The following is a 26,424-nucleotide window of genomic DNA, read 5'->3' as shown; positions in this document are numbered from 1 at the left end:
TCCAAGCTTTGTGGTACCATTTTGATCTTTGCTTTAGTTCTAGCATCATCCTTGTGATGCTTCTACTGTTTTCTTGGTGAGGGAAACCAGAAGATTTGTTCATTTGTCCTGTGGGCTTAGTATCTAACATCTTCCCTCTCCTCCAGCTGAGTAAGTTACACCTTGTTGTTATATCAGCAACAAAACATCCTCAGGTGTCTAGCAAGGCCTTTCACATTGCAGGTCAAAATTCTAGATGTCTGTAGATTTGTCACAACAGTACATTTTCTTCTAGGTAGAATTTGCTGCTTCTGGTATCTTGTTCTACAGGATCTCAGAGAAGATCTTTGAAATTGTTAGAAGAATCTTTAAAATCTGAATAGATTATATGCAAATAAATTAATGGTCATTCAGTTGCTGAAATGCCAGTTAAAATATTGTAGTGTGTATACACCCCATGGAGGTTTAGGATTTGTTTAAGAGCCTCAGTTTGACTTTTCTTTAGTATTTGTAAGCTCTTCCATCACCAATATTCCTGCCAGTTGTTGAGATATTTTAACTGCCACTGCTCACAAGAAGACAGCAGGTGATGCATTTAACAATATCATAAGGGATACATTATATTCTCTACTGGTAATATTCCGATCCTCACAGAAGGAGAGGGTCTACCAGGCCTAGCTCTGACAGATTGAGTAGCATTGAAAGGATTACATTTTATATCCTTTTAATAGTATTTTTAAATGCTAATGTTGATTTATGACCAAATCTAGAATATGCTTATTTTAGCATCTGTTTTCTTGGTTTTTTTTTGTTTTTTTTTGGGGTGTGGGGAGATATTTAATTTGGTGACTTAGAAAAACATGTACCCATGTCTTTCATGCTGTCTGTAATACCACAGTGCTTTAACGTCTACTTGGTTGTGTAAAATTTGGATATGATTAATGACATCTGCACAGTACTAACCAGAGAGACTGAGATCAATATATTAATAGTGTTGCAAGAGAATATACTTATTTGATGTTTTCTGAAATAGTCTGCTTTAAGAGTATTTTTAATGATTTTTTGCTTTAGCAGATGGTCTATGTTGTATTGCATAGATGTTAATTAACCTTTTGCTGACTTGGATGTGTGAGAATTTAATCACAGAAATTCATGTAGTGTCTGTTAAACCAAGTAACATTTATTTTGTACTTAATCTCAGTTGATTTGTCTAAGGGAAGGTTTTGTAGTCAAATTAATTGCGGGATATGGGATAGTACCGCAGTATCTACTGCATATATTCCAGCAAGTTCAAAGCAGTCTCCACAACACAGGAGAATTCTTTTTGTTTGGCAAAAACGTTTGTGAAGTTTAATTTTGCAGGCAGATATCATGTCCACTCCAAATGAAGTTTTACACTATTTGCTGAAAGGCTGTTCGTTTTGCCTTCTTTGAAACCTGCTATTCTATGGGATTTCCAAGAAGTAATGATCTGCGGTATGCTGGCACTACTCAGAGGCAAACAGGTCCCAGTAAATGGCGTATTCTGATGTGGAGGAAAAGAACTAGTCATACACTTCCGCATCCTCTGGTCTTTGGTTTATGTTTTGATTTAATGAGACATAATCAACAGAGTTAAGAAGCTTAGGTTGGGTATTAGAAGTGTTGTTTTTTTTTTTTTTACTGGAAGGATTGTGTGGCATTGGAATAGGTTGCCCAGTGGCAACTATCAAGTGGTTGAGTCACCATCCCTGGAGGTCTTCAAGAAACACGTAGATACAGAACTTAGCATGGATTAGTGGTGGACTTCAGTACTAAGTCAGGGGTTGGACTAGATGATCTCAGAGGTCTTTTCCAACCTGAATGATTCCATGATTCTAAGAACCGTGGCTCCTTATAGTTTACATGGACACTTGGCATGCTGTTGGGATTGGTAAATCAGAAGGTCACATAGTCAATACATTCAGTATTCTGTAAGAATAGCTTTTTAAAGATAATCAGTCTGAACAGTAGGTACTAGTAAAGTAGTATTTCTTTCTTTCCTGTAGGATGAATGTCAGTTTTGAGGCATTAAAACACGATTGTTGTGCACTCCACAATTTTACATCTTCAGTTTAAAAACCAAAACAATACTTCTATCCATCTAAATTTTTGTTTATAGTCTTGCCAGACTAGCAGAAAATACAGCTGTGTAAAATGAGACTTTACAAAACAACACAGTTCTTAAAACTCACCCTCCTGAAGATATTGGGAACAGCTAATAGTAAAGGAATTTCAATACGTAAAGAAAACTTACATGTTTTGCTATTGGCAGCTGTACTGTCAGAAATAATTACCAGTATCTTTTGCAGTGTAAGACTGTAAGTCACAACAAGAAGCCAACAAATAGAAAAGAAAAGGAGGAGAAATCTGATCAAAAAGGCAATAATGGAACCAAGGACAACCTGGAGGCAAAGCCAGATGGTCCAGGCGATAACGTCAGTGAAGATGAAAGTCAAACTAATAATCAAAGGAAAAAAGGTTGGTCTGGGTGCTACATGTAAAGCAATAATTCATCCTTGATACAGTTACATTAATTCTAGTTTAATGACTTGAAACTTTGTTTTTCATTTTCCGGGTGATAACAGGTTATATTGTTATGTGTTAGGAAGCTTAAAACAAGCCTGCTTTCTCAGGTTTTGAAGTGTTCTGTTTAGTTAAGTAGGAATTCTGGGTTCAGTTCATCTCTTACAGATGTGAGAAGCTTTGACAGAGAATCTCCAGAATACCATGTTCTCATTCCATTATGGTGTCTCATATCTTTATCTACTGAGTAGATAGAACTGTGTCATATAACTTCATACATATGTATGTATGCATATACATACTATGTATCTTATTTTAATTTTCATATTTTGCTATTAGAAAAGATTGCTGGAGAATTAAACCAGGTTAGTCATTTCCTCTTGATCCAATCTGCTACATGAAAAATAAGAAGCAAACCTCAGTTTGTCTTGGTCAGTAAGCTTGAGTGGGCCAAGGACAGAACTGAAGTAGTTGTTTGATATTTCTGCCATCAGATGCTTTATTTCTTGATTCCCTGCTGGAATATCTTCAGATCCTAAATACCTTTGTTGATTAGATTTGTTAATCTTGCTAAGTATATATTTAAAAAAAAATGCTGTAGTGCTTTTAATATTTCAGTCTAAGTGAAAATTTAAAGCAAAGCGTTCCACAAGTACAAACTGTGTTTTTCCCCAGTGTGGATTATGCATGTTTTGTTTGCTTATGTTTCCTGGCTACAAAGATATGAAGCCATGATACCAATCAAGTGTAGAACAGCAAATATTATCACTAAGTAAATGGTTAGTGGATATTTTAGGCCAGCCTTCAAAAAAATATGGTTTTGCTAATCATTTTTGATGCCCATTTTAATCTGAATATCTTGATGTAAAAATACTGAGCCACAGCTAAATTCTCAGGAAAATTTTTACGGTTGGTGATTGAAATCTTTATTTCAGTGCTTAGGTTGGTGATTGAAACCTTTATTTCAGTGCTTAACCTGATACGCTAATTTTGACCTTATGTTTCATATGCAAATTGTGAAATTATACAGTCATGAATTTACTGTATGTGTATTTGACCCTTAGTCATACTCGTAGCTGTAAATTCTTGGTAATGGAGCTTACATCTAAAAGTTCGTTAATAAAATATAAACTCGCTTTTATTTTCTTCATTTAAAGTAAGTTTACCTTTCAGTTTGAGAAGTTGTTTACTGCATCTATTATTTTTAGTTATTATGTCCTAAAAATACAATGCTAAGCTGCTTTTCCTAATTCTTAAACATTGAAATTAACTGTTATTAATAGTTTTACAAGAAGAATTATATAGGATCTGGAACAGGACCTGAAACTTTAATCAGTACTATAACTAAGACTAAAATATTAACTTCTCAAGGTAACAAGCAGAAATGGCTGCCACTTCACTTGGATGATGTAAGGTCAGATAGTCAAGAAAGACCAGGCTCTCGAAGTAGCTCAAGATCTCAGCTGGAAACAAACAAGTTAATACCTCATAACAACAGACGGAATGAGACAAGAAGTAAGTAGTTTTCAATCACTTTGGTTTGTAGCAAATGAAGGAATGAGACACATTGGAAGTGCTATGCTGCTCTTTTTTTTTTTCCCTCTCTGATGGATAATATCACGAGAGTAGGTGTTAGATTTGCAGCTTATGTTGAAACTTGACTTTGCCAGTACTTAAACAAATAAACAAAAACCACAAAACCCCTAGTGTTAATATTTGCCAATAACGTTTAAAAACAAATAAATTGCAGTGTAGTTTGATGTTTGAATTTTATGTTAGAAGGTTTTGTTTAAAACTCACTGTTAATTTCTTAAACCTCTTTGCATATTCATCAGAATTGCAATGTCTCAGTCATTGACTCTGCTGAGAAAAAGAGCTTGGAAACAGTATTTTTACAGTATATGCTGGTGCAGTGTCATATATTTTTATCCTCGTGGCTACTAAGTCTTGGGCCACAGTTTCACAATGCAGAAAGTCTGATAATATTTTCATAATGTGGCTGTTCTGTCCTATTCTATTCCTGTTCCAACAGCTTGTTGCTGCCAGAGCAATTACTTATTGAACTACCCTTTGAATTCTGCTTTGGCAATTCTTCTGATACCATTTTCTCCTTTAAGTTGGACCACTTCCGCAACCTATTTCTCAGCATGGCCGTGCAAAAAGCTGTATGCGCACAACAGAGGGGATGAAGCATCATAGCTGGTGCTGCCTCTGATCTTCAGGTGTTCTGAACATTGCTTATCAGAAGGCAGATATCTTAGTCACGCTCTTAATTCTTTGGTTTGTGTATTTGCACTTAAGTTTAGAATCACAATATACGTTAATAATTTAACGGTTTGCTCGTTATCATGATAAATGCTGGACACTATTGAGATGAGATTTGTTTATGGAGTCATTTTAGAAACATTGATACAAGGGTGTGATCCAGATGTCTGAGGAATGGAAGGGGGCAGGGGGAGGATTTTTACTAGCGTATTGCTTTTCTCCAGCAATTATTCCTCAGGGACTGCATGGTCAAATGACCAGAAACTTGTAGCATAAACTCTGTCTCAAGTCTCTAGTCATTTAAGACCAGTTTCAGTGTGAGAGAACATAAAATGTCCCCTGTTCTTTGGGAACATTGTCTATATGCATTAAAACAAAGGAAAAAAAAGTGCTTAGGCTTAAATACAGTGTTAGCTCTTGAAGGTGTTTTGTAGGACTTTTGCATGTGTCTAGGAGACACGGGGACACTCAATGCAAAAATGAAATTGATTTGGGGAAATACTTTAAACAGTGCCACATTTGGAATCTCTAAGGTTGAGGGTAGCGAGCTCAGAGGCTGGGCTCCAAATTCCCAATGAGAGGCACATACAGATTATGATATTCCTAAATTCAGAGTCATATTTGACAGAAGATAAAATACAGGAACTTGAAGGTACAAGCATACATATGTTGTTGCAGGCCTCCTTAAAAATAGTTACTGGTAAAATAGGATTTCTAATAACAAAGGACTAAAGATACAATTTTATTGTTCAAGTTAACACCTCTCAATTTCATCAGATAGGGTCTGTGTCCCCAGCCATTCTGACAACGGGTTCCCCCTGAACCTGGAAGGTTAGCCAATTACAATTTAAAGATACTTACAGCAAGGTTGACCAGATAAAGATAGAAGTCCCAAAGAGTGTTAGGAAAAAAGAAAGAGAGGATGTGAGGGTGTGTGTGAGGGCTTCACTTTTTCATATGAGCCAGGTGAGGAGAACTGTAGCCATCCTGTGGTGAGTGGAGTCAAGGCCTGGTGTCTGCGTGGACCTGCTTGCTTTCCTTCCTTTCTTCTTCTCTGTTTCCACTCCCCCTGCCAAAACCCAAGTATTTATTAACGAAACACTTGCAGTGATTATTACAGAGCCATCTTAGATTTGCATGTGTTAATAAAAACACAAAACCAAAAATTCTTTAAGGTAGAAGCTCTGTCTGGGGGAAAGCGTAGAGAGTAAAGATTGCTGTTAAAAAGGCTGAGTCAGGGGAGTGGCAGATGGCTGCTTCTGGGAACAAAAGGGAGGTTCCACCTTGGAAATCCTCCCCAGAGCAGGATTATCAAGAGCTAGCAGCTCTTTGTAGCTCGCCGTAAGTGCTGGGAGTTGTCCACAGCAGCAGAGTGCATTATCGTGCCTGGAAGGAGAATTGCATAATCACACATTCCTATCCCATGCCCATCATAGGTATTGTGATCCCTGAGCTGGCATGAGAGTGTCCAGTTCCTTCAGAAGCATTTGAGGTTGACTGTCAGACAAGCTCATTTGTTCTTTATTGCTAGCAGCTCCTGCCCACTCACACTTAGGCACTGCTGCAAACCTTCCTCTTTAACCTTTGAAGCTTCAGATCTGACCTTCTGCTTCCAGTCAGCATGGCTTGGTGGGTTGCCTGGGCACAAGCTGGGAGCTCTGTGTTGCAAAGGACTTTTTGATGCCAATTGTGTATTCTGCAGTGTCATTTCCTTCAGCCTTTCTGAGCACCCAAAAGGTAGTGAGGGTCACTTCTCAGTGCAATGTTTTGTGTTAATACCTAGGAATAAATCACAGACTACTTGATTATACTGTGATATTTATTTATGGTTGTATTATGCTTTTTTCTTTCAAAGATTGGCGTCGTGATAGAGAAAGGAGAGATGATCACGATGAAGTGTGCAGCGTGAGAAGTGAGGGTGGCAGCGTTCGAGGATTCTCCAGAGGCAGAGGAAGAGGTAGAGGCAGAGGAAGAGGACGAGGCAGAGGAAACCCTAGAAGTATGCAAAGAAGTAAATGCTTAGCAGACATTTTAAAACTACACTTATGTTAATGCTTTCATGTGAAGTTAGAGTGTTGCGAAACATATATTTTGTAGCTTAATATAGTTAAGTAGCTTGAATAGGTTTTTTGTTTGTTTTAAATCAGATGTTGGAAGCAAATCACAAAGTAGCACTGTGTATTATGTTTGTGTCTTAAGATATCTGTGTACCGACCTTAATAATTTTCATCTTCTCTCCTTTCTCCTTTATTTTGAAGTGAATGTTGAATATTACTCAACTGGTTATCAAGAACTGTATGGTGAAAGAACTGACCAAGCATTTCAACCTGAGCTTAATGCTAGTATGATGTATTACTACGATGATGGAACAGGAGTGCAGATGTATTCTGTGGATGAAACACTTCTCAAAGAATATATAAAACGTCAAATGTATGTAGATTGTTTAATGTACAAACATTTTTAGAGATCAATTTAAGATGAGGATTAAACACTTTGAAGTGAGTTATCATCCATAAAATGGTGGAGATGAAGACTTTTCCAATTTCTTTTCGATCTGACAGTTAGCAGTGTCTGTTAGAACTTATTCACAAGCGGGGTGGAAAAGCTTGAGTGATGGGGAGGAATTTTAAGGAAGCTGTTCTGCATCTTGTACTGTAGTGTGCTCTAAATTCACATACCTTCTTGATTTATGGTAAATAGCACTATTTTTATGTTGTCGTGTAATTGAGTTATGATGTCTCTGAGCTTGTGTTTTTGAGTACTGTTGGTCTGTTTGCCTATAAAGCTCTTCTTGGGCGATGTAGCTAGAATTTCTCCTTATTTGCTCTCAATTTCATTTTGAGAAGTCTTGTTAGTTTTATGTTCTCAGAGTGTTTCACTTGAAACATTCGACCGAAAGAGCAGTTTTGCAATGGTACTTGATTTTTCAATAATCTGAAATGTTTACTTTCTCGTGTACACCATTAGGAATGAGAAACCATCTGGAAGACTGATTATCACCAGGAGACATGTCAAAAAGGGCCTGGAAACCACTAGTTCATTTTAAAGAGACAGTTTCCACCACTGGCTGATATTTCATCTTCTGTACTTGGCAACGGCATTTCTCTGTGATGCCTTTGTGGTGGTTTTTTATTGCCCTTGTATCCCATAAAGCAACTTGCTTATTTTATTCTTGCTTCTTTTGTTACAGTTGACGCAAAAAGGAAGAAAAAGGCCTCTTTAAGGGCAGAAAGTATCTGGCATGTGGCTATCAACTTCAAAGCTTCTATTGCAGTCTTTTTTGTTACTCTTGCTGCCAGGCCCTTATGAGACCTGACAGTGGACATGTACCCCCATGTCAGGATAATCGGCCTCCACTGTCCTCAGACAAGTGAGGGAGGAGCACAGACACTCCACTGTTGGCCAGATTTCTGGGCATGCAGTGTAGAATCCAGACCTTCTAAGGTAGGACATGATGATGTCCCCCTCTGCTGAGAAAAATGTCAGTTACAGCATTGGTCACCTCTGACTTCTGGTTATATTTGTTTTTTATTTTAGCAAAAAGAGGTTGGCAGGTGTCCATGAAAGACTTGGCATGGCTGGCTAATTAAAGCCATTGGTTGCTTGTCTGATTAAAAACTCCTAAGGCACTTTGATTATAGAGTTAACTTCTCACGACAGAGAGAGAGATTCTTGTGCAGGTTTAGAGTGTAGCTTCACTGTTTTCATGCTCCTTAAAAAAAAAAATTGGTTTTGTTGTCCATTTCTTGTATCACAACAACAATGGGAAGCTGACTGTATTCATCAGTTGCATATTATTAGCCTCTCGATGGAGGTGGTTTGGTCTGTCTTTCGTAACTGAGTTCTAAAATATTAAAGTGTCTATGCTAAAGAAGGAAGTATAACAAAATAATGCTACCCAGAATTGTTAGGTGTTGAAGTTCCTTATGGAGTCCAAGATAAGTGAGGATATATTAAAGAAGTGAGAATGTTTTCAGTAGCGTATTGATGAATTTTAGAAGTGTTTACCTGCTTAATAGGGAAAAATGTTAGAAACTGTGTCCAACTGAGTTGATTTTTAATTACTGTAAGAAGTACACTCCTATCAGGAAGTTTATGCTTGTCCCAAGAACCAGCTTGATGTGCAAGAGGAATATTTATACTACATATACAATACCATTAAAAATTTTAATTATAGACTGAAATAGCCTGAAAAGTTTCAGTGCCTAACAACTCCTCAGTCTGCAACATACAGTAGATCTCTGTTCAAGTCCTCTTCTTTTAAAAACAAATAAATAAAAGTTTGGATGCGCATCCAAATATGCATCAATTCAAGAATAAAAGGATTCTGAGGAAAATTAGAAGGAAAAGCAAAGCTAGAGGGTGTATGTGTGTGTTTAGATTTTTCCCTCTACTTGAAGCAAACTTGTGCGTTGTCTTTGTTTATGATTAATGTTCTTTCAAATTCCTTTTTCTAGAATGATGGACATCAAGTGAGGCAGTTTGAGTCGAGTTCAGTCATTGTCCATTTCTGCTTGTGGAATTTTTAACTAGGTGAATCAATACAAGATTTTACCTTTACTGTATGACTGTAAAGGTAACATTAGTACAACGTTGATATGGCTTTTGTACTTGTTTATCTTCTAGATTGGGAAGGGAAAAGAAACGTAGCAGTTCAGAACAGTAAATAGAATATTCGTGAAAGAAACTTTTGTGCACAGTTGCTTCACTGATCAACTTATTTAGTTCTGAGTAAGAGCTTAATTCTCTGAAAGCTTTATTCTCTTCTCTGTTTGCTATGATTTAATGGCAGCTTTCATCTGTCATACGTCTTATTGTCCAACTTCGAGGCTTTTGCATTCATTTGATCTTGGAGCTGAGCGTTTCATATAGACAGCTTTTGCTTCAAATTTCTTTAGCTACCAGAAGTTTTAAAAAGAAATGGTATCAAGCTTCTCCTTGGGTCAATGATGGCATCACAGTCCTCTCCTTTCGGTAACTTTGGCCTTGAGCCCAACTTCAGTGGAGGCACTAGCATTTTATTCTTTGTTGGAATTAGAATTAACTTTATATTTGCATGTGTTGTTTTTTTTCTCAGCATTTTAATGTTCTCTTAATTTATTTTTCACTACCTCTGTTTTTAAGTCACAGAACTTTGATTGTTCTTCATCTCTCCATTAAATATTTCACTACCTACTTTTTCCTGAACCTGATGAGTAGTGGTATTCCTTGGATGTAGTATGCTAAATTATGATATGATGTGTAAATCCTGCGAAAGGCCTAGATCTTAGTTGTCATGATTATTTTTTTTTCCATTATTTTTCATAGGTCGTTTTCTCATTCCCTTGCTTTCTGTGTCAGATCATGATTTGAATTTTTTACTTTTTCTCATCACTAAGCATAAAACATCTTGACACCTGTAGCATTTCATACAGCAACTTCGTTGTTTAAGATGTCTTTCTGCTATTTCTCTGTCCCTAGTCTCTCTTGTTCTACGGTGTTGTCAGATTCATTAATGGTCATTGTTCCTGTTCTCCTTATCCACTAAGTATCTTTTATTCTTTTAGACTTTACCTTTCTCCATGAACTGTTGTGCCGTTTGGTGCAGTTTCGTGAAAAATACAAAATTACTATTTTTGTTCTCTCGTCTTCCCACAAGCATGCTTGAAGTAATGGTTCAGAGTGCATATATGTGCCTCAACACTCAGATAGGAAAATTAAACCTTCTAATGTACTGGAAACTGGGAAAAGAAAAGATACAGTTGAGGATGAAGGTGCACTGACACTGCTGTATGGGAAATAACTTATGCCCTGACTGTAAGCAGTAGTTGTCCTTCATCTATATGGAGGCTAAGAGAATGTTGTTGCCTTCTGGTCATGTAAGTAATAAGGGGGAACGGGTGAAAGAAATGGAGCATAGTCTTTCCTTATGCAGTTCATATATGCGAATGTTGCAATGAGGCTTTGATTTATATCCTTGTGTGCAGTACTGGATCAAAAGTTGTTCTTAAGATGTTTAGCATGCATGCTATTCCTGTAAGTTTTGCTTATAGTAATATACCTGTTGAAAGAACAATTTTGCTGGTGGCAAAATATGCTCTATTTTTAATGGAAGACTTTAACAAGGAATATCTAGGCTACTGTTTTAGGATATATTTTTTTTTAATTTACAATAGGTTCATATTTGCATCTGTTCTTTTTTCCTCTAGTGAGTATTATTTCAGCACAGAAAACTTGGAAAGAGACTTCTTTCTGAGGAGAAAGATGGACCAACAAGGATTTCTGCCTGTTTCATTGATTGCCAGCTTCCACCGGGTGCAAGCTCTGACTACAAATGCTATGCTTATTTTGGAGGTAAAATAATTTAGAAGCATGTGCGTAGGAATTTGCTTAGCTTAATTTTATACTGCCATTTAAATTCAGCGCTATGATGTTAAAAAGAAATTCTCTCTGCTTGTAGTGACAAGGATCCTGTAAACAGGCTATAAATGGAAAAGTTTTGGATTTTTCTCTTTTTTTTTTTCGTATGGATTTCTGCACATTCCCATTCGAACTGAGGGCAGAATGCTGCATGAAGTGCTTTATTTTGCTGTTCGTAAACATTCTGAGGGTTAGGCTACAAAAGTGGGGAGGAGATGTTGAAGGGAAGCTGTTACAGATGTCTGTTCCTTGGCTAGAATGAGTATCTGTCTAAATTACATAATAACACACTTTGCAAAGCTGAAGTGACTTTAACAGTGTGTTCCTGAACTATGCTGTATGCCCTTCAGTGGCAATAATTGCCATTTTCCTCAGGTCCAGAGATACTTTTTCAATAGCAAGGCTGTCCAAATTGTAAACCCCGCTGGCAAGCAAGAAAGTGGGAAGTGTTCTTCAGAGCTCACTTGCTGTTTGGCTCCTATTGTATTATTTTCCTTGACTCCGATAAGATAAATGCCAACTCCCTGCTGACCCTGTCATTAACTGCGTTGCCCGGTCCCTGAGCCAGCTGTTGGCATGCTGCTGCAGGGAGATGCTTTTCTGCCCTGTAGCAGGCTTGTTCAGGTGTGGTAGGAGCCTTTCTGGCATGTTGCTCATCAGAGGAGTGCCTTGCTGTTATGTAGTTACCTTAAATCACATTTTAAAAAGCCAGTCCAAGAAATACCGGAAGCATTCTTTCGTAAGATCTAAAATAGGCAACGCAGTTGCAAGCGTTTATGGAGACCTAGACTGGGAAATGAAAGTGAAAATTATCTTTTTGTACTTAAACTAAGTTTCCATAGAAATCTCCTTCAGTCAGCTGAATTCATGCTGCTTCTGTGGCTGATAATCAGCTTTCACTTGTATCTCAAGTTGCAGTTAGTGGAGGCACCCTCTACCAGAGGGGTGCCCTATCCCGTCCCTCAGGATGGATCTTCCCCCAGAAAATAAATACATTCAAGAGAAAACCCCAAGTACTGTTATCAGACCACTCCTGGACTTGCTGTCTAGGAGTATGCTAGATTTTATACCCAGTCTCCTCTCCGAAGCCTTCTAGCAAGTTCAAGTGAACTTTTTTTTTTTTTGACACCATTATAAAAGACAGTCTAAGCTTCTTTCTTAATTAAAATAAAATTTCCATTACAGCTACAGAAATATGTATATCCTTGATGGACCAGAAGTCCTTGCGTGTACTTAATTGGCTGGTGAACAATTCATTGGTCTAATGAAGGATAAATTTCCTCCACACTTTGATCTTTGGCATGTGCCTGTGTAGAATTTCTCTGGATCTTACTTTCTGTATCTTTCTCCATGTTAACATCAGAAAGGAAAAACACTTGCAGATTGTTAGCTTTTCTTTTTGTTCACTTTTTTTTTTTTCCTGTGGGGTGGTTGAACACTGGTGTAGGTTGCCCAGAGAGGTTGTGAGGTCTCCATTCCTGGAGATGGCTCAAAACCCTACTGAAAATGGTTGACCATGCTTCAGCAGGGGGGGCTAGACAATCTCAAGAGGTCCCTTCCAACCTCAACCATGCTGATTCTGTACGGTCTTCTAGCTCTTTTTAGAATGAATAAGAAAATGCATGGAGTTGGGGTTTAGTTCGGGGAAGTAGCAGTGTGAATAGGAGAGCTAGAGAAAGGTGGGTTTAGTGCCCTCACACGAGAAAGAGGTTGCAGACTGGGAAGAGGCAGGAAGTGATACTTGAAATGAAAAGACAATTTGAATAGATATTCTTGGACTGAAAAGGTTACCAACACCTGTACTAAAAAGAATAGAGTGATGTTGGCAAACAAGCACAAAAGCTTGAATTCCTTTCTAAATTATTATGTAAAGAGTTAACTGTTTTCTCCGGACCTAAGAAGGTGCTGGATATGTACCTTTTTAAAAAAAAAAAAAAAAAAAGTTGTAATATGTTTGTCCTACAGGCCCTAAAGGACAGCACAGAAGTTGAAACAGTGGATCAGAGGATAAGAAAAAGGGTTGATCCAGAGAAGTGGCCAATTCCAGGTCCTCCTCCATGCAGTCTGCCACGGACTGACTTTTCTCAGCTCATCAATTGTCCAGAATTCATACCAGGACAAGTTTTTGGCTCTCATACTGGTAAAGGATTTATCTTACAGAAACTTAAGTTTAGGGCTGTCAGTCTAGCTTAGGAAGTTTTCCTCTTAATACTGGTTTCATAATAGAAATTGTGCATTTGGTAATGGCTTCTGCAGCTGATATCCCTGTCAACCACACAGTTGCCAAGTCGTGGGGCTGGCACGGCTGATGTGAGGTAAATAAAAATGCCTTCTATGTGCTACAGCTGTGACTGTTGTCCAGAATAGATTATGATGACCTATAGTCCTTTAGTATTACCAATAGTAGTAGTAGTAATCGTAAGTTAGTTGTGAAATCTACGTCATTCTGAGAGCAGCTGAAAGTTAACTCTATTTGGTGCACCCTGGTTTTGGATGGGGATCTCATTCACATTATGAATATGGCTTTGTTTTGCGGACAGCACTTGGCAAGTAAATCTTTTACAAAAATGTTGGCTCAAAGTAAATGGGAAGAGTGAAGACTGAGCTAAGCACCCATCCGTAGAGCTGGTGGACGGTGTAGAGAAAACACATCCCTGATAATTGAATTCTTGTTTTCTGAATAACAGATGATTTATTTCACTGTTAGATACATTTTCATGTAAAGAAGTTGCTAAATTGGTTTTCTGCTAGAATAGTGAGTGAACTATGAAGAGTTACCTCTGAAAACAAAAAGTTCTGCTGATCAGTGCTAACTTTAAGCCCAGAGGTAGAACAATACTGCAGTTAAAGGAAAGAGCAATGCAATAATTTAAACAAACAAACAAACAGGAATTGAACTACTGTTTTCCAATGCTAGAGTCTGCACCAAGTTCTCCAAGAATAGGAAGCTCGCTGAGTCCAAAGGAAAACACTGAAACGAGTAATTTTCAGATGATGTCTAAAGGATTGTCTACAAGTTTGCCTGATTTGGACTCCGAACCTTGGATAGAAGTGAAGAAGAGGCATCGTGCATCCACAGTCAAAGTAAAGGTAAAATCAACCCCCACTTTTTTTTAAAAAAAAAAAAAAAAAAAAGCAAAACCTGCCCACTTTCAGGTTATACTATAAAGCAAGATTTTTCACATCTTAATATAGATGATGCTTGATAACATAATACTGATAGCGTGCATACTTCTCACTCTATCTAGACTTAGAATAACTAAGTGCCTTTACAATCCTCATCTGAAGTTCGCTACAATGAAAAGGAAATACTGTGTTTTTTTTCTGATGGACAGCTGTATCTGTTTATTATTGAAAAATCTATTGTCGTGCACTGAGAATTGTTCTTGTATTTATTGAAAATGTTCTATCATGTTCTATTTGGCTCCCATTTTGATAATCATTATTCAGTTCAAATATAAAAAGCTTCACCTTCTCTTATTCAGGAATGTGTTCCTGTACCTGATCAAATGTCAGATCAACAACAGCCACCTCCACCTTCAGAGGAACAAGAACAAGAAGAACTTGATTTTTTGTTTGATGAAGAGATGGAACAGATTCAAGGTCGTAAGAATAAACTTACTGATTGGTCAGACAGCGATTCAGATTATGAAATTGATGATCAGGACGTAAACAAGATTTTGATTGTAACACAGACGCCACCATATATGAGAAAACATTGTGGTGAAGATCGTACTGGCAACCATGTATGTCATGCAAAAATTACATCAGAACTTGCTAAAGTTATTAATGATGGCTTATACTATTACGAACAAGACTTGTGGATGGAGCAGAGTGAAAATGACACTACAATGAAGGTAATTTTCTTCATCTTTGACCTTAAAACCATGCCTGTGCAAACAGTTGCAAAAGTAATTTTGGCTATCTGCTACATAATTGTAAAATGCTACACATTTTCAAAAGAAAGTTGACAGTAGTAGTTGAACTTACATGTCTATTAAATTCTGATTATTTTAATGATGATAGAAACAGCTGAAAGCAAAATACCAAGTTTTTCTTGTCACATATTTGACTAAAGTATGGAATGATTATTTTTTAGAACAACTGTTAATGTTTTGGAGATGGTTCAACTTTTCCAGTGTTTTCTTGTTCTATGAATAGCTTGTTTAATAGCATTTACAACCCCCCAGCATAGGGACAGGGGACATATTTTTGAGGTAAAATAGAGCAGAAGATAATACAGTCATTTTTAAGCAGTTTATTTTGAGATTTTGATTATCTCGTAGCTTGTAAGAATGGGAGCTGTGTGAGCAAGTGAAACTTTGCTCACCTTATTTTATTATAGAAATTCTTCTGTTTCCTCACCTGTATTTGGGCCCCTGATCTTTGAGGCTTTCAAATCTTTGGAAGGAGATTGGTGGTTTTGTTTTTAAGTACACTTAACAGCTATGAAAATACAGATGAGTTGAACTCTAGCACTTCATAGGCAGAGATCAACTGGGAACACTGCAATCCTATCACTTGCTGCTCTTGGTTTAGGAAGAAACCACTTCTTTTGTGAATGTAAGACCAGTAAGTGGTGTGTCTGTAGGCAGTGCTGCTGTATCACTAGCAGATACTCAGCACACAGAAAATATTAAGTTACCCGATGACTGAATGGTGAGGGGAAGGAGCTTTATCTGTACATAAAAACAAAGGTGTGTTGTAGGAGGGAAAAAGGGTGAAAGCAGCCTAAAGGACAAATGAAGCCTATGGGTACAAAAGGGATCTGACAAAGTTAGAAATGAATGTTGAGAATAAAAGTATGAAATAAAGGTGGGATTCAGAATATGGAATTATTACGACAAGGAAAATGGTCCAGGAAGATCAGCAAACTGGAATAGGACAGTGAGAAACGGCACACAGCAAGAGAAAATATTTTGTGGTGGTGGTGTTCTTAACAATAATTTAAACACTTTTTCTCCTATACTGTGTACATGCACACATCTCCCACCCCCACTTTCAGCTGAGTAGGACCATTAGTGACTTGAGATGCTGCCACTCATCTTGAAAAATTCAGTCCATTCTCAGTTTAAGTTACCATTCCAAAAAAAAAAAAAAAAGTTGAACACTATTTACAAGTACTGGCTTTTCTTTAGAAGTAGCCTATGGAAGGGAGCAGGTCATCTGCTTCCCCAAATTGCTTTGCTTGTCACAATTGCTGCAGAAGACAGATTGTTTTGGTCTTGGCAGAAGGGGCAGGATCTTAGTCATTTCTATTTCTTATTCTTCTGTAAAAAATTATATGTGAATGGCCTTAGCTTCCATTCCCTGATTTGTTGGCATAACTATTTCTCTTTTTTTTTTTTTTAAGCAAATAGGGTCATTAGAAGGTTATATATTGTCTTTTTTATGTCAGCTTTTTTAAAGATGTATCCAGGGGACTCCCATTTGCATTAAACCAAGTGTACTGGCTGTGTGTGATTAGTTGTGTGTGAATTCTGGCTTATTTTCTCTTACGAAATTCAGCCATTCCTCAGGATGATAACCATTGTGCTCTGTGTTTACACTGTTTTCTCTAATTCAGCAAGAGATTGAGAACTTTAAGAAGCTAAATCTCATTAGTAAGGAAGAGTTTGATAATCTTGCACCAGAACCAGTCGCTGATCCAACTGAGGAAATTCCTCCAGGGTCTTCAGGGTTAGAGAAAGGTAAATGATAGATATTTCTTGTTTACAATGTCCGTAATAAAGCCTGTATTTTAACTTCTACTCATGAAATATTTTAGTTTTGGTTCAGTCAGCAGTCTTGAAGGGATTTTTCTTTACCAAGTTCTCAAATTGTCAGGTGTTCATCAGTATTGTAAGTTCCCATTACATTAGAAGAAGCTGATCCGTGTAGTACTTTGCAGGATATATATGATCATCAATAGGTAGTGTTCTGATTTGGTGTTAACATACAGAACACCAGGCACCTTTTGTGTAACTTGCCATTTATGATGTGTAAAGCAAGAGCTAGGGATGTGAAACATTATCTATTTCAGAATTTTTAGGGGTACTGTGGATAGAAGGAAGTGAGAAGAATTTTCTACTTATAACCTTACCGAGAAGTCAAAATGTCCAAATCTTATCTTTCAAGGTATTTTTGATGTTATTAATGTTTACTAGGGAACATGCTAATATCTTTAAAGTGGTTGAAGAAAACCACCTCACCAAAAAGCAAGGATGTGTTTACACTTCTGCAAATGTTATTTTCCACACACTTGTTTACTTTGCCATTATACACGCAGAAGAACAAGCAGAAAACAAAGAAGTGGATCTAAATTTTCTAGAAAAGACGTGTTTGAAATACTTATTTCATAGTTTAAAATATTTGAAATATTTTTCTCATAATTTTGAGCAGTCAGTCTGTACTGCTTCTGCACCAAGTGCTTTTGGTTAATCCAATTATGCTTTTGGGGATGATGCACTTGAAGTGAAGTACCTTTAAGATATTATATATTAGAGGAGCTTAAGATTTCAAAGCCTAAGTTTCTTTTGAATATTAAGTGTTTCTTTCCTGTTTGCTGATGTAGTAGAGGAGCTGGCTTGTAATTCGTTCGGTATTGAAGCACCTCCAACGGCAGCCGTGGCTCGATCACTGCCAACAATAGTTCCAGAATCTCCCCGTGTTCACCCTGGCTTCACTCCACGAACCCCTCGCACCCCAAGGCTACAGGATCCCAACAAAACACCCAGGTTCTACCCTGTTGTTAAAGAAGCACAGTCCATTGATGTAAAGGTAGATGGAAAAACTGTATTTTTTAAAATCCATAAAAAGCCTGTACAACTTGTGTCTAGGGTATAATTTATAACAAGAATGGAAAGGTAAAAAATGAAATGCTTTTACTTGTAGTTTTCTTCTTCAAAAATTTTACCACATTCATTCTTTTTTATTTCTACAAAATTATTTCTGATTTTTCTCTGTAATATTTCTTAGAAGTCCACGATGAAAAAGTGTAATGTCTAAAGATGTTAAATTTGTTACATTAAAATTAGTTTTGAGGTTTATGAAGCTGGAGTGTTGTGACTTTATATTGTGTTAGATACAAAATTGGTAGAATGCTGTTTTGAGAAGATGAAAACAAGTGAAAAAGTGAAATCAAATTAGGGAAATAAGTACTTCATTTACTTCCTTAGACTCCAAGAAAAAGAAAAACACGACACAGTACAAATCCTCCCTTAGAATGCCATGTTGGTTGGGTGATGGATTCCAGAGACCATAGGCCAAGAACTTCCTCTGTGAGGTAAGTTGTTTGTTTTTGTCTGTTTCTTTAGAGCTTTTTTTTCCAATGTCATTAGCTCTCGCTGCTAGTGGAGGAATAGACCATGATAAAAGAGAATTTATAAATACAGTGGGAGTAATAATGAGCAATGGAAGAAGGGCAAATGGGACTAAAGACAAACCTAGAATATAAAGACATTTGGAAGTAAGCTAACTAAACTGTTCTCATAGTGTTCTTTTTTGATCCATGTTTAGCATAGCATTAAGATTACTTGATGCACTGACACTCACTTCGGTGATAGTTTGCCTTTAAGTGGTCATTTCAAATCATGCATTATACTAATGCTTAATTATCATCATCTAGAACTGCCCGTGTTTTAAGATATTAAGACAGAAACTGATTTTTGAGGTGCGTCCCAAAATAGATGACTGAGAGCACAGGCATACATTGTAATTGTTTTCAGGTGATTGTACTACTCTGACGCTGCTGGCACAGATCAGAACAGTTAAAAACTGATTCTGGGGAAACGCACTGTTTATGGAATATAAATGTTTCTTCTACAGCAGCTCCAGTGCTTCACCCTCAGAAGGAGCTCCACTCACAGGAGGTTACGGGTGTACCCCAAATTCTCTTCCAAAATTTCAGCATCCTTCTCACGAACTGTTAAAGGAAAATGGCTTTACGCAACAGGTATACCACAAATACCATCGGAGATGTCTAATGGGTAAGCCACTAAATGGACTTCTTACAATTTTAGGTAGAAGTTACCAGGTATCACCTGATAGCAGTTTTCTCTGTATTGTTCCTTATCCTTAACTTTTCCTGGGAAAGGGAAAGAAAATTGCTTATGTTTTATGATCTTTTCTTTCCATTTAACTTAAAATTCCTTGACCAAAAAAAAAAAAAATCCCCTCAAACTCCTTGGCATCTTGCAAAAATATTTTCTGTATTATTGTTTGTGGTTAAAACAAATAGAGTACTTGAGAGAAGATATTTAGTTGACTTAATAAGTCAATTAAGTCTCAAAGTTAACGTTAATTAAAATATTTTTGGAAAGGTTAGAATTACATTCCTTGAAGATCTTTTGTTTGTGTTACTAATGAAAAAGCACTTGAAAACATTCTGGTGGAAATTAAAAAAACTGTGTTTTCTCCTCCCTTCAGAGAGGAAACGGTTGGGAATTGGCCAGTCCCAAGAAATGAACACGCTTTTTCGTTTCTGGTCCTTTTTTCTGAGAGATCACTTTAACAAGAAAATGTATGAAGAATTCAGACAACTTGCTCTAGATGATGCAAAAGAACACTACAGGTACTAGCTTTTTCTTTCAACTTAAAAACTGTTTGAGGTCTTACCAGTCATTTTAAAGACTGCAATGTTTACGTATATCTGAAGTGAACATTTTTATTGTTAGCTTTGACTATTCGTAAATCTTTAAAATAGCAGTCTGTGCAGGTTGTTTTAACACAAAAAAACCATTTGTATGTATTTGTGCATTGCTGATAAATAGCTAAACTTACAGCATTTCCTGTCCTGTAATTGGTCCCGAATTCTACAGAACCATAAAACCTGTTGTCTGTGACAAGTCAGCTCTGTTCTGGGTAAAACTCCTAAGATATTTTCCTTCCATGGGTGAAGACAATCTTAATCTCATCAAATTGGTTTGAACTGCTTGTCTTCCAAAAATACCAGAAAAAATACTGCTGCACTGTTAACTCTTTGATATTACTCCCCTCTTTCCACATACTTCCCCCCTCTTCCTGCCCCCAGCCTCTATTTCTCTTAGCCAAAGAGACAAGGTAGCCAGCCCAACGTTTTGAATGCCAAGTGAGGAAGTGCTGTCTATGGAAATCATAAAGTATGAATATGTTGTCTGAGACTTCAGAGAGACAAGGCCCTAGGATGCAAAGGTGGCTTTAATAATAATGTTTATATCTGTACAGTTTTCTTTATGCTTTGAGATTATCCAAGTATATATTTACCACAAGGAACTTCAAAAGGCCCTTAAGGGAGGGACCAGATGAATGCAGAACAGGAGGAGGGCCCAGTTTTGTTTTTTTTCTTTGCGCTTCTTTTTGCCAAAAGTAGAGGGCATGGTATCATAAAGGGAAGTTGATCCGGATTCGTCCAGAAAAAAATGCTGGTTTTCTTTTTGTCTGATATTGCAGAATTATGTTTCAAAGAAGTGCCATTGGCACATTGGGCCGGCATTAAAAGTGAGAAGAAAAAATATCCTATTCAATTTCATACCACCTGCTTATTAACATTTAGCAAATTTGCAGGCTGACACAAAGTACCACAAAACAAACAAACAAAACATTAAACCCTTAAAACTTAGGTTGTTGACAAATACCTATATGGTATTCAGTATTGTAGAAATTACACGTTCTTCAATCCAGTCCAATTTTCACTTTCTGGAAAACGAGGTACATATATATTTCTCGATCTAGCAGGTGTTGTTATGTGAATTATTTTTACACCTCACAAAATGAGTTTTTTTTTTTTCTAAACAGCCAATTGGAATTGATGCATGAGAATTATCCTAATGAAGTGTTCCTTAAAATTGTATTGATTACCTAGACCAAACCCAGACTTTAGGAGCTCTCACCTCTGCATAATTTCCTACAGTCATAATGTGGTATTACAGTCATCTTTTGACTGAATGAACTCAGCCATCAAATAAGGGTGTACGTTTGTATGGTGCAATTCACCATTCACAGTAACACGATGGCCAGTGTGGCACTGGGAGTCAGAGTCAAACATCCTTCGGTCTCAGTTCACTTACCTGAGTTGTGTGATTTTTAATTTTTTTTTTATCTTCACTTGGCTGCCCACGTCAGACTTCTTCACACATGCCTGCTAAAAATTGAGATTAGTCTGCAAAGCATATAACTCTGAAGTGGAAGGAAAACAGTAATAAATGTAGTAATTACTAGCAAAATGGCTTTGTGTCTGTCTGTGTGTGTTTTCCCCCTTTCCAAGTAGAATAGACTTAAAAAAAAGTTCTGAGTGTGGCAGCAAAGTTGCTGATAGGGAACAGCTTTTGTGTAAGGTAAAATGAAGTTGTGTGTGCACCTCAGCTCAGAGATGATTAAGGAGCATGTGATTGAGTTGTAGAAGAGTAGTGGGCGAGGAGAGGAAAGTCGTGTCAGATGTTTACGCTCTCCAGTAGAAAACCTGAGGGGTGTGGAATGAAGCTGGATCCAAAACAGTTGGAGGTCTTTCTTCATGAAGTGCTGGAGACTATTGAGACTATGCCATTTATTTACGTGCAAGGAGAGACTGAAAACTTGTGTTCTTTTGAGGAATTGCATGCATACGAGTGTATGCATAAAATTTTCAAACCTATTTGTTCTCTTTTAGGTATGGATTGGAATGCTTGTTTCGATTTTACAGCTATGGCTTGGAAAAGAAATTCAGGCAAGAAATATTCAAGGACTTCCAAGAAGAAACAAAGAGGGACTATGAAGCTGGTAATTATCATAGCCTAGTCACTGCTCACACAAGGGTAACTTTAGCTGGGAGATAATCCCCATTCCTTGGCACTGACTTGTTACATAAGGTTGGTTCTAAGTACAAGAGCAGCTTGTTTTTTGTTCCTTTTATCTTCCAATTCTCGTACGTGTATAGTTACCAGTGAATAGTTAGGTTGGTACTTAACTATAACCTTTGTAAATTGGTAAAATTATCTTTTTCCATTATTAGGTCAGCTTTATGGACTGGAAAAATTTTGGGCTTACCTAAAATACTCTCAGCACAAAACACCAGCCATAGACCCCAAACTGCAAGAATACCTTAGTAAATTTAGAAGACTGGAGGACTTCAGAGTGGATGTAAGTTTCAACACACATTTTGAACGAAAATGTGGTTTATCAGTATTTTTACTGCAAGGTAAACAGTTTAAGAACAGTACTTTATTTCACAGTAAGGTAGCTTTAAAATCCCATCAATCACTACAAAGCATGATTTAAAAAATTAAATGATAAATGCGTTGTTTTGTTCTAGATGTGCTTTTTCAAACCAAACTATGGTGCTGAGATTTTGTGGCTAGGATGTTAAGTGTTGAATCATTTGTGTTGTGTAATGAGATACGGTAAATAGATACGAAGTGCTAACCAAAGTGGACTTCAAGGGTTTTTCTACTCAATACAGTGTCATCTGATGAGACGGATTACTTCTATGCTGTTTAGGAATTTGGAAAATCAATTAAAGCCCAACGAGCAGTTTTTTTTAACGAACTGTAACAGGCATTTAACAGGCATTGTCCTTGCTGTGACTTAGCATGCCAAATTCAATGCATCCTTCTTGTAGAATGCTGAAATCTTCAACTGTGTGATTACAGGTGATAGGGTTGCCATGCTTGTCCTAAGTGGGTTATGACGTACTACTGCATTACCATCACCCTCTGCAGTCCTCATTTCTAGGAGTTGTGGCAACTACTTGGCAGTGACTATAAAATAATGTTCCAAGATGGTTTAAAGTCCTAAATTTGACATGTGTTTACACTTTTAGTTAAAGGGCCAGACTATCATCAGTGAGCTAAGAATAACTACTAAGATTACTAAGCCTAACTAACGGCCCAGCTACAGAATGCTCTTTTTTGGTCCTTTGAGTATATGAAAAGACAAATACCTGGCCTTATAGGAAAACTTCTAACACACTACCAATGTTTATTTTTAGCCTCCTATTAGTGAAGAGCCTGGCAGGAGGAGACCGTTTGCTGCAACAGGTGAGGATTCAGGTCATCGCAGACAACTGTCTAATTCTTCTAAAACGCTTCTTGCAGCTCATCCCACAGCTGCCAGTCAGTCCCAGGCACTGGAAGACATTACCAGTGGGAGTACTGCACAAGCGCACATAGTAGGTCATAATAATGCTGCCACAAAATTGATAGAAAGTGATGTACCAGAAAAATAGACTAAGACTTGCGCCCTTGAGAATCAACTTTTACATCGCTATTTCAATTTGGAGATCTCCAAGGCGAGCCAATCTAATATGTGATTAAAAGCGTATAGGAAGACAAAAGTTTGCATTTTCTTTTTCAGAGGATTAAGTTCCAAAATGCTTACCCTAGGAGAGTCATTCTTGGTTTTGGGATCATCAGGAAGGTCCTAGGGAAGATTCTTTGGCTTCAGTATTGCTTTCCTCAAGCTTTTGTTTACAAAAAACTGCATTCCTTGCATATGCAAAAAAATACCTTGGGGATGCCTTACATTTCAGCTCGTATTTCTTAAAAAAAAAAAAAAAAAAAAGGTATGATATATCCATCTTATTTACTGTGCATTCTTTGTCCCGATTTTCCCATTATTTGTATTTTACCAAAGCAAAAAAGATGACATTGTATGTATAATTTTAAATGTAAAGAAGGATCTGTGTGATTGGTTTGCTCTCAAATCTGTAACTATAAAAAGTATGTTTTTGTGTAAAAGCACTCAAGAATGTGCAGCTATATATGAAACTGCATTGCTGGATTCTATTTAAAGACATAGTATCTATTTTTTTCAGGGTCTCCATAGTTAGTATTAAGTATGGAGTTTGAGTGGACATAACTGGGATAGTTTTGCAGATACTTCCTTCAATACTGGTTATTAATAGGCAACAGTAAAATACAGGGAAAAATTGATCTGCTGATTTCATAGTGTCTTAAATTGACATACAGTATCTGCAATTTGTGCAGGTTGTTAAAATAGCAAACTTCAAATTATTCTCAGTTTGAGAGGTGTTTTCATCTGAATTCTCATATGATTATAAAGTACCCTAACAGAAGAGGCATAACTTCTTAAAGACTCTTTTTCTCTGTATTTCAAGGAATAAAAATTAGTCTGGAGGGAAACTAAGTGTTCCTTGTGAACTTTTTCTTTGCTTTATTTTGCAATATTTGAATGAAGTTCTGCTTAAATTGCGCTAGCTAAGATTAAATAATTTCAAACAGGTCTAAATACAATTTCACTGAATTTAAGTTATTGAAATACAACTTCATTTCTGTAGCTAAAGGATAGAGGTGGTTATATCCTGTAATTTCTTATTTTTTTTTTACTTTGATTTAAAAAAAAACTCAAAATTAACTGAGTAAGTAATTTATTTCTTCCAAGGGTAGGTGAAAAGAACTTCAGCTTTTTGTTACTGGTTAGTTGTGAAAAAGCCTTCAGTTGAAAACTGTCTAGCACAACTGCCTTAACCCCTGAATGCGTCCAAACAGAATGAACATTCTTATTATATGCAGTTTCATACTTGTATCGCATCTCAGAAGTTGTTATAAAAAGTCCATTAATTTTTTTTCAGTCATTGTCTTGTGAATCTCAGTGACATGAATTATGAATGCCTGCATTGTAAATGTGTACGGTAGCAGTGGCTTGACCAACAGTTAGTTTCAATACAAAATTGAGCCTTTTGTTTAGTAGTTGTTCATGTTCATTTATAACAGGCCACTTAAGTAACATCCTTTCAATATGCTGAAGTGACACATCTCAATTCCATGTTCGATCCCTGCCTCTTGCTATCCATGAAAATGATGAAAATGTAAATTTGGATTGAAGTTATATATAAAGAAATACTTATATTTCCTTTCACTTTTTTCATTGGACAATATGCAAATTAAGCTTTTAGTGTGTAATTTTGTGATATCTTGACAAATTTTATAAAAACAACCCAAAAAACTCTAATAATGGTGTATTAATTTATTTATTTTTGTTCCAAAAGTGTGAAAAAAAATCACCTTGAAAAAGTCTAAGGCTGTAGGCTTGCATGTGAATTCCTGTTGCCTCTGCTGCATGAAGGTATTAGGGGACTTCTCCAAGCTGAAGCAGGTTCTTAAAATGTAAGCCAGCTTTTTTTTCCAAGTTCCATAATGATTGTTCATGTGACTGTATTTCAAAATGAAAAATGGGAGGTGAATGATAAATATGGCTGAAGGCAAAAGACAAAGACTAGTCCCTGTCTTGGTGATCTCCGTAGGCAGAGTAGTTTGGTGTCCACCTGAAGGGACACAGTCTAAGCAGCCCCATCTGACTGCGTTCAGGAATGCCCCCTTTGGCTCCCTCCTTGCTGCCCTTGCAGAGCGAGGCAGCATGCAAACAGCAGCAGCGTAACTGAGCGGAGAACACAAATATTAACATTTAGAATAAAGCCCAAAGATAGTACTGGTTAAGCAGCTTGTTCTGCTGTAAGGCTCAACACCTTTCTGTAACTGGCATTCATGTTACAGAGCCATAGATTTGTCTTTGGACATGCATACAAGTGTCCAACATCCTTTCTGATGCCTGGTAAGTCCATTTAAGCTAACCTTCAATTTGTCTGTCTTAAGACTGAGTGTATTTAACATTTTTTCTGCTAAATAATTTACAAGTTTTAGACCTTTCACATGTCAAAACGCTCTTGTGTGCTTATTACAGAATTCTGTGTATGTTTATCTTCATTTCTTTTGCTGAAAAATGACTCTATCAATACTTCAAAACTATATCTTGCTTAAACTCATTCATTAAGGTTTTTCTTTAGTCTTGCTCAAAATACTGGATTCTGAAGGCTCTTTAGGGAAGACAAGACTGGAGACAGCTGTTGTTCCTCATGGAGAACAGCTAACATTTTTCTACGAGGAATAGCAGTAGCCTGTCTGCACAACTGATGCTCCTGGAGTTTAACAGGGTTAACAGGGATTTCGGTTTCTGCATGAGATAACAGAACAGAAACTAGTTTGTATTCATGGCAGCTTTGCTTCAGGCATCCCTGCTGTGCCAAGGTGGCAAACCACACTGGGCCTCCTTTCAGACTGCGTCAGCGTTAGCTGATGTTCTTTTACTGAGCCATCCTCCAGCTACACTAACCCATACCTATAATCGTAAATCTGCTCTCTTCATCCCAGAGTTTTGGAGAGAGAAATACAGGACTGTGTAATACTTCCACAAACTCCACTAAAAAGTGAAGCTAAAAAAAAAGTCCCCAAACCTAACCCTGTAATGGAATTTACACAGCAAGCAGAGGTGGTATTATTATATGACCCA

At 37.1% G+C, this 26,424-nt stretch overlaps 1 protein-coding gene across 3 annotated transcripts in view; it reads left to right on the top strand.

Annotated features, from left to right (window-relative positions):
• The window catches only part of LARP1B (La ribonucleoprotein 1B), a 35,250-nt gene extending 9,540 nt beyond the window's left edge, over positions 1 to 25,710 (top strand). Inside the window, exons 4-19 of one of the 3 annotated variants that reach the window (XM_035548272.2) lie at positions 2,310 to 2,478; positions 3,895 to 4,038; positions 6,644 to 6,799; positions 7,047 to 7,218; positions 10,977 to 11,121; positions 13,153 to 13,327; positions 14,105 to 14,277; positions 14,673 to 15,044; positions 16,754 to 16,877; positions 17,741 to 17,946; positions 18,345 to 18,451; positions 18,997 to 19,154; positions 19,594 to 19,738; positions 21,791 to 21,900; positions 22,133 to 22,260; positions 23,108 to 25,710. In XM_035548272.2, the coding sequence (XP_035404165.1) occupies positions 2,310 to 2,478; positions 3,895 to 4,038; positions 6,644 to 6,799; positions 7,047 to 7,218; positions 10,977 to 11,121; positions 13,153 to 13,327; positions 14,105 to 14,277; positions 14,673 to 15,044; positions 16,754 to 16,877; positions 17,741 to 17,946; positions 18,345 to 18,451; positions 18,997 to 19,154; positions 19,594 to 19,738; positions 21,791 to 21,900; positions 22,133 to 22,260; positions 23,108 to 23,344 (2,721 nt within the window). In that variant the 3' untranslated portion in view covers positions 23,345 to 25,710. Of the gene's footprint in view, positions 1 to 2,309; positions 2,479 to 3,894; positions 4,039 to 6,643; positions 6,800 to 7,046; positions 7,219 to 10,976; positions 11,122 to 13,152; positions 13,328 to 14,104; positions 14,278 to 14,672; positions 15,045 to 16,753; positions 16,878 to 17,740; positions 17,947 to 18,344; positions 18,452 to 18,993; positions 19,155 to 19,593; positions 19,739 to 21,790; positions 21,901 to 22,132; positions 22,261 to 23,107 lie in introns of all 3 variants that reach the window. The other 2 variants (XM_035548263.2, XM_035548279.2) reach the window with 2 other exon arrangements.
• The last annotated feature ends 714 nt before the right edge of the window (positions 25,711 to 26,424 follow it).

The sequence above is a fragment of the Cygnus atratus genome, chromosome 4, assembly GCF_013377495.2.
Source record: "Cygnus atratus isolate AKBS03 ecotype Queensland, Australia chromosome 4, CAtr_DNAZoo_HiC_assembly, whole genome shotgun sequence".
Taxonomy (NCBI): domain Eukaryota; kingdom Metazoa; phylum Chordata; class Aves; order Anseriformes; family Anatidae; genus Cygnus; species Cygnus atratus.
Note: the sequence above shows the minus strand (reverse complement) of the source record. Positions and strands in the feature narration are given on the sequence as shown.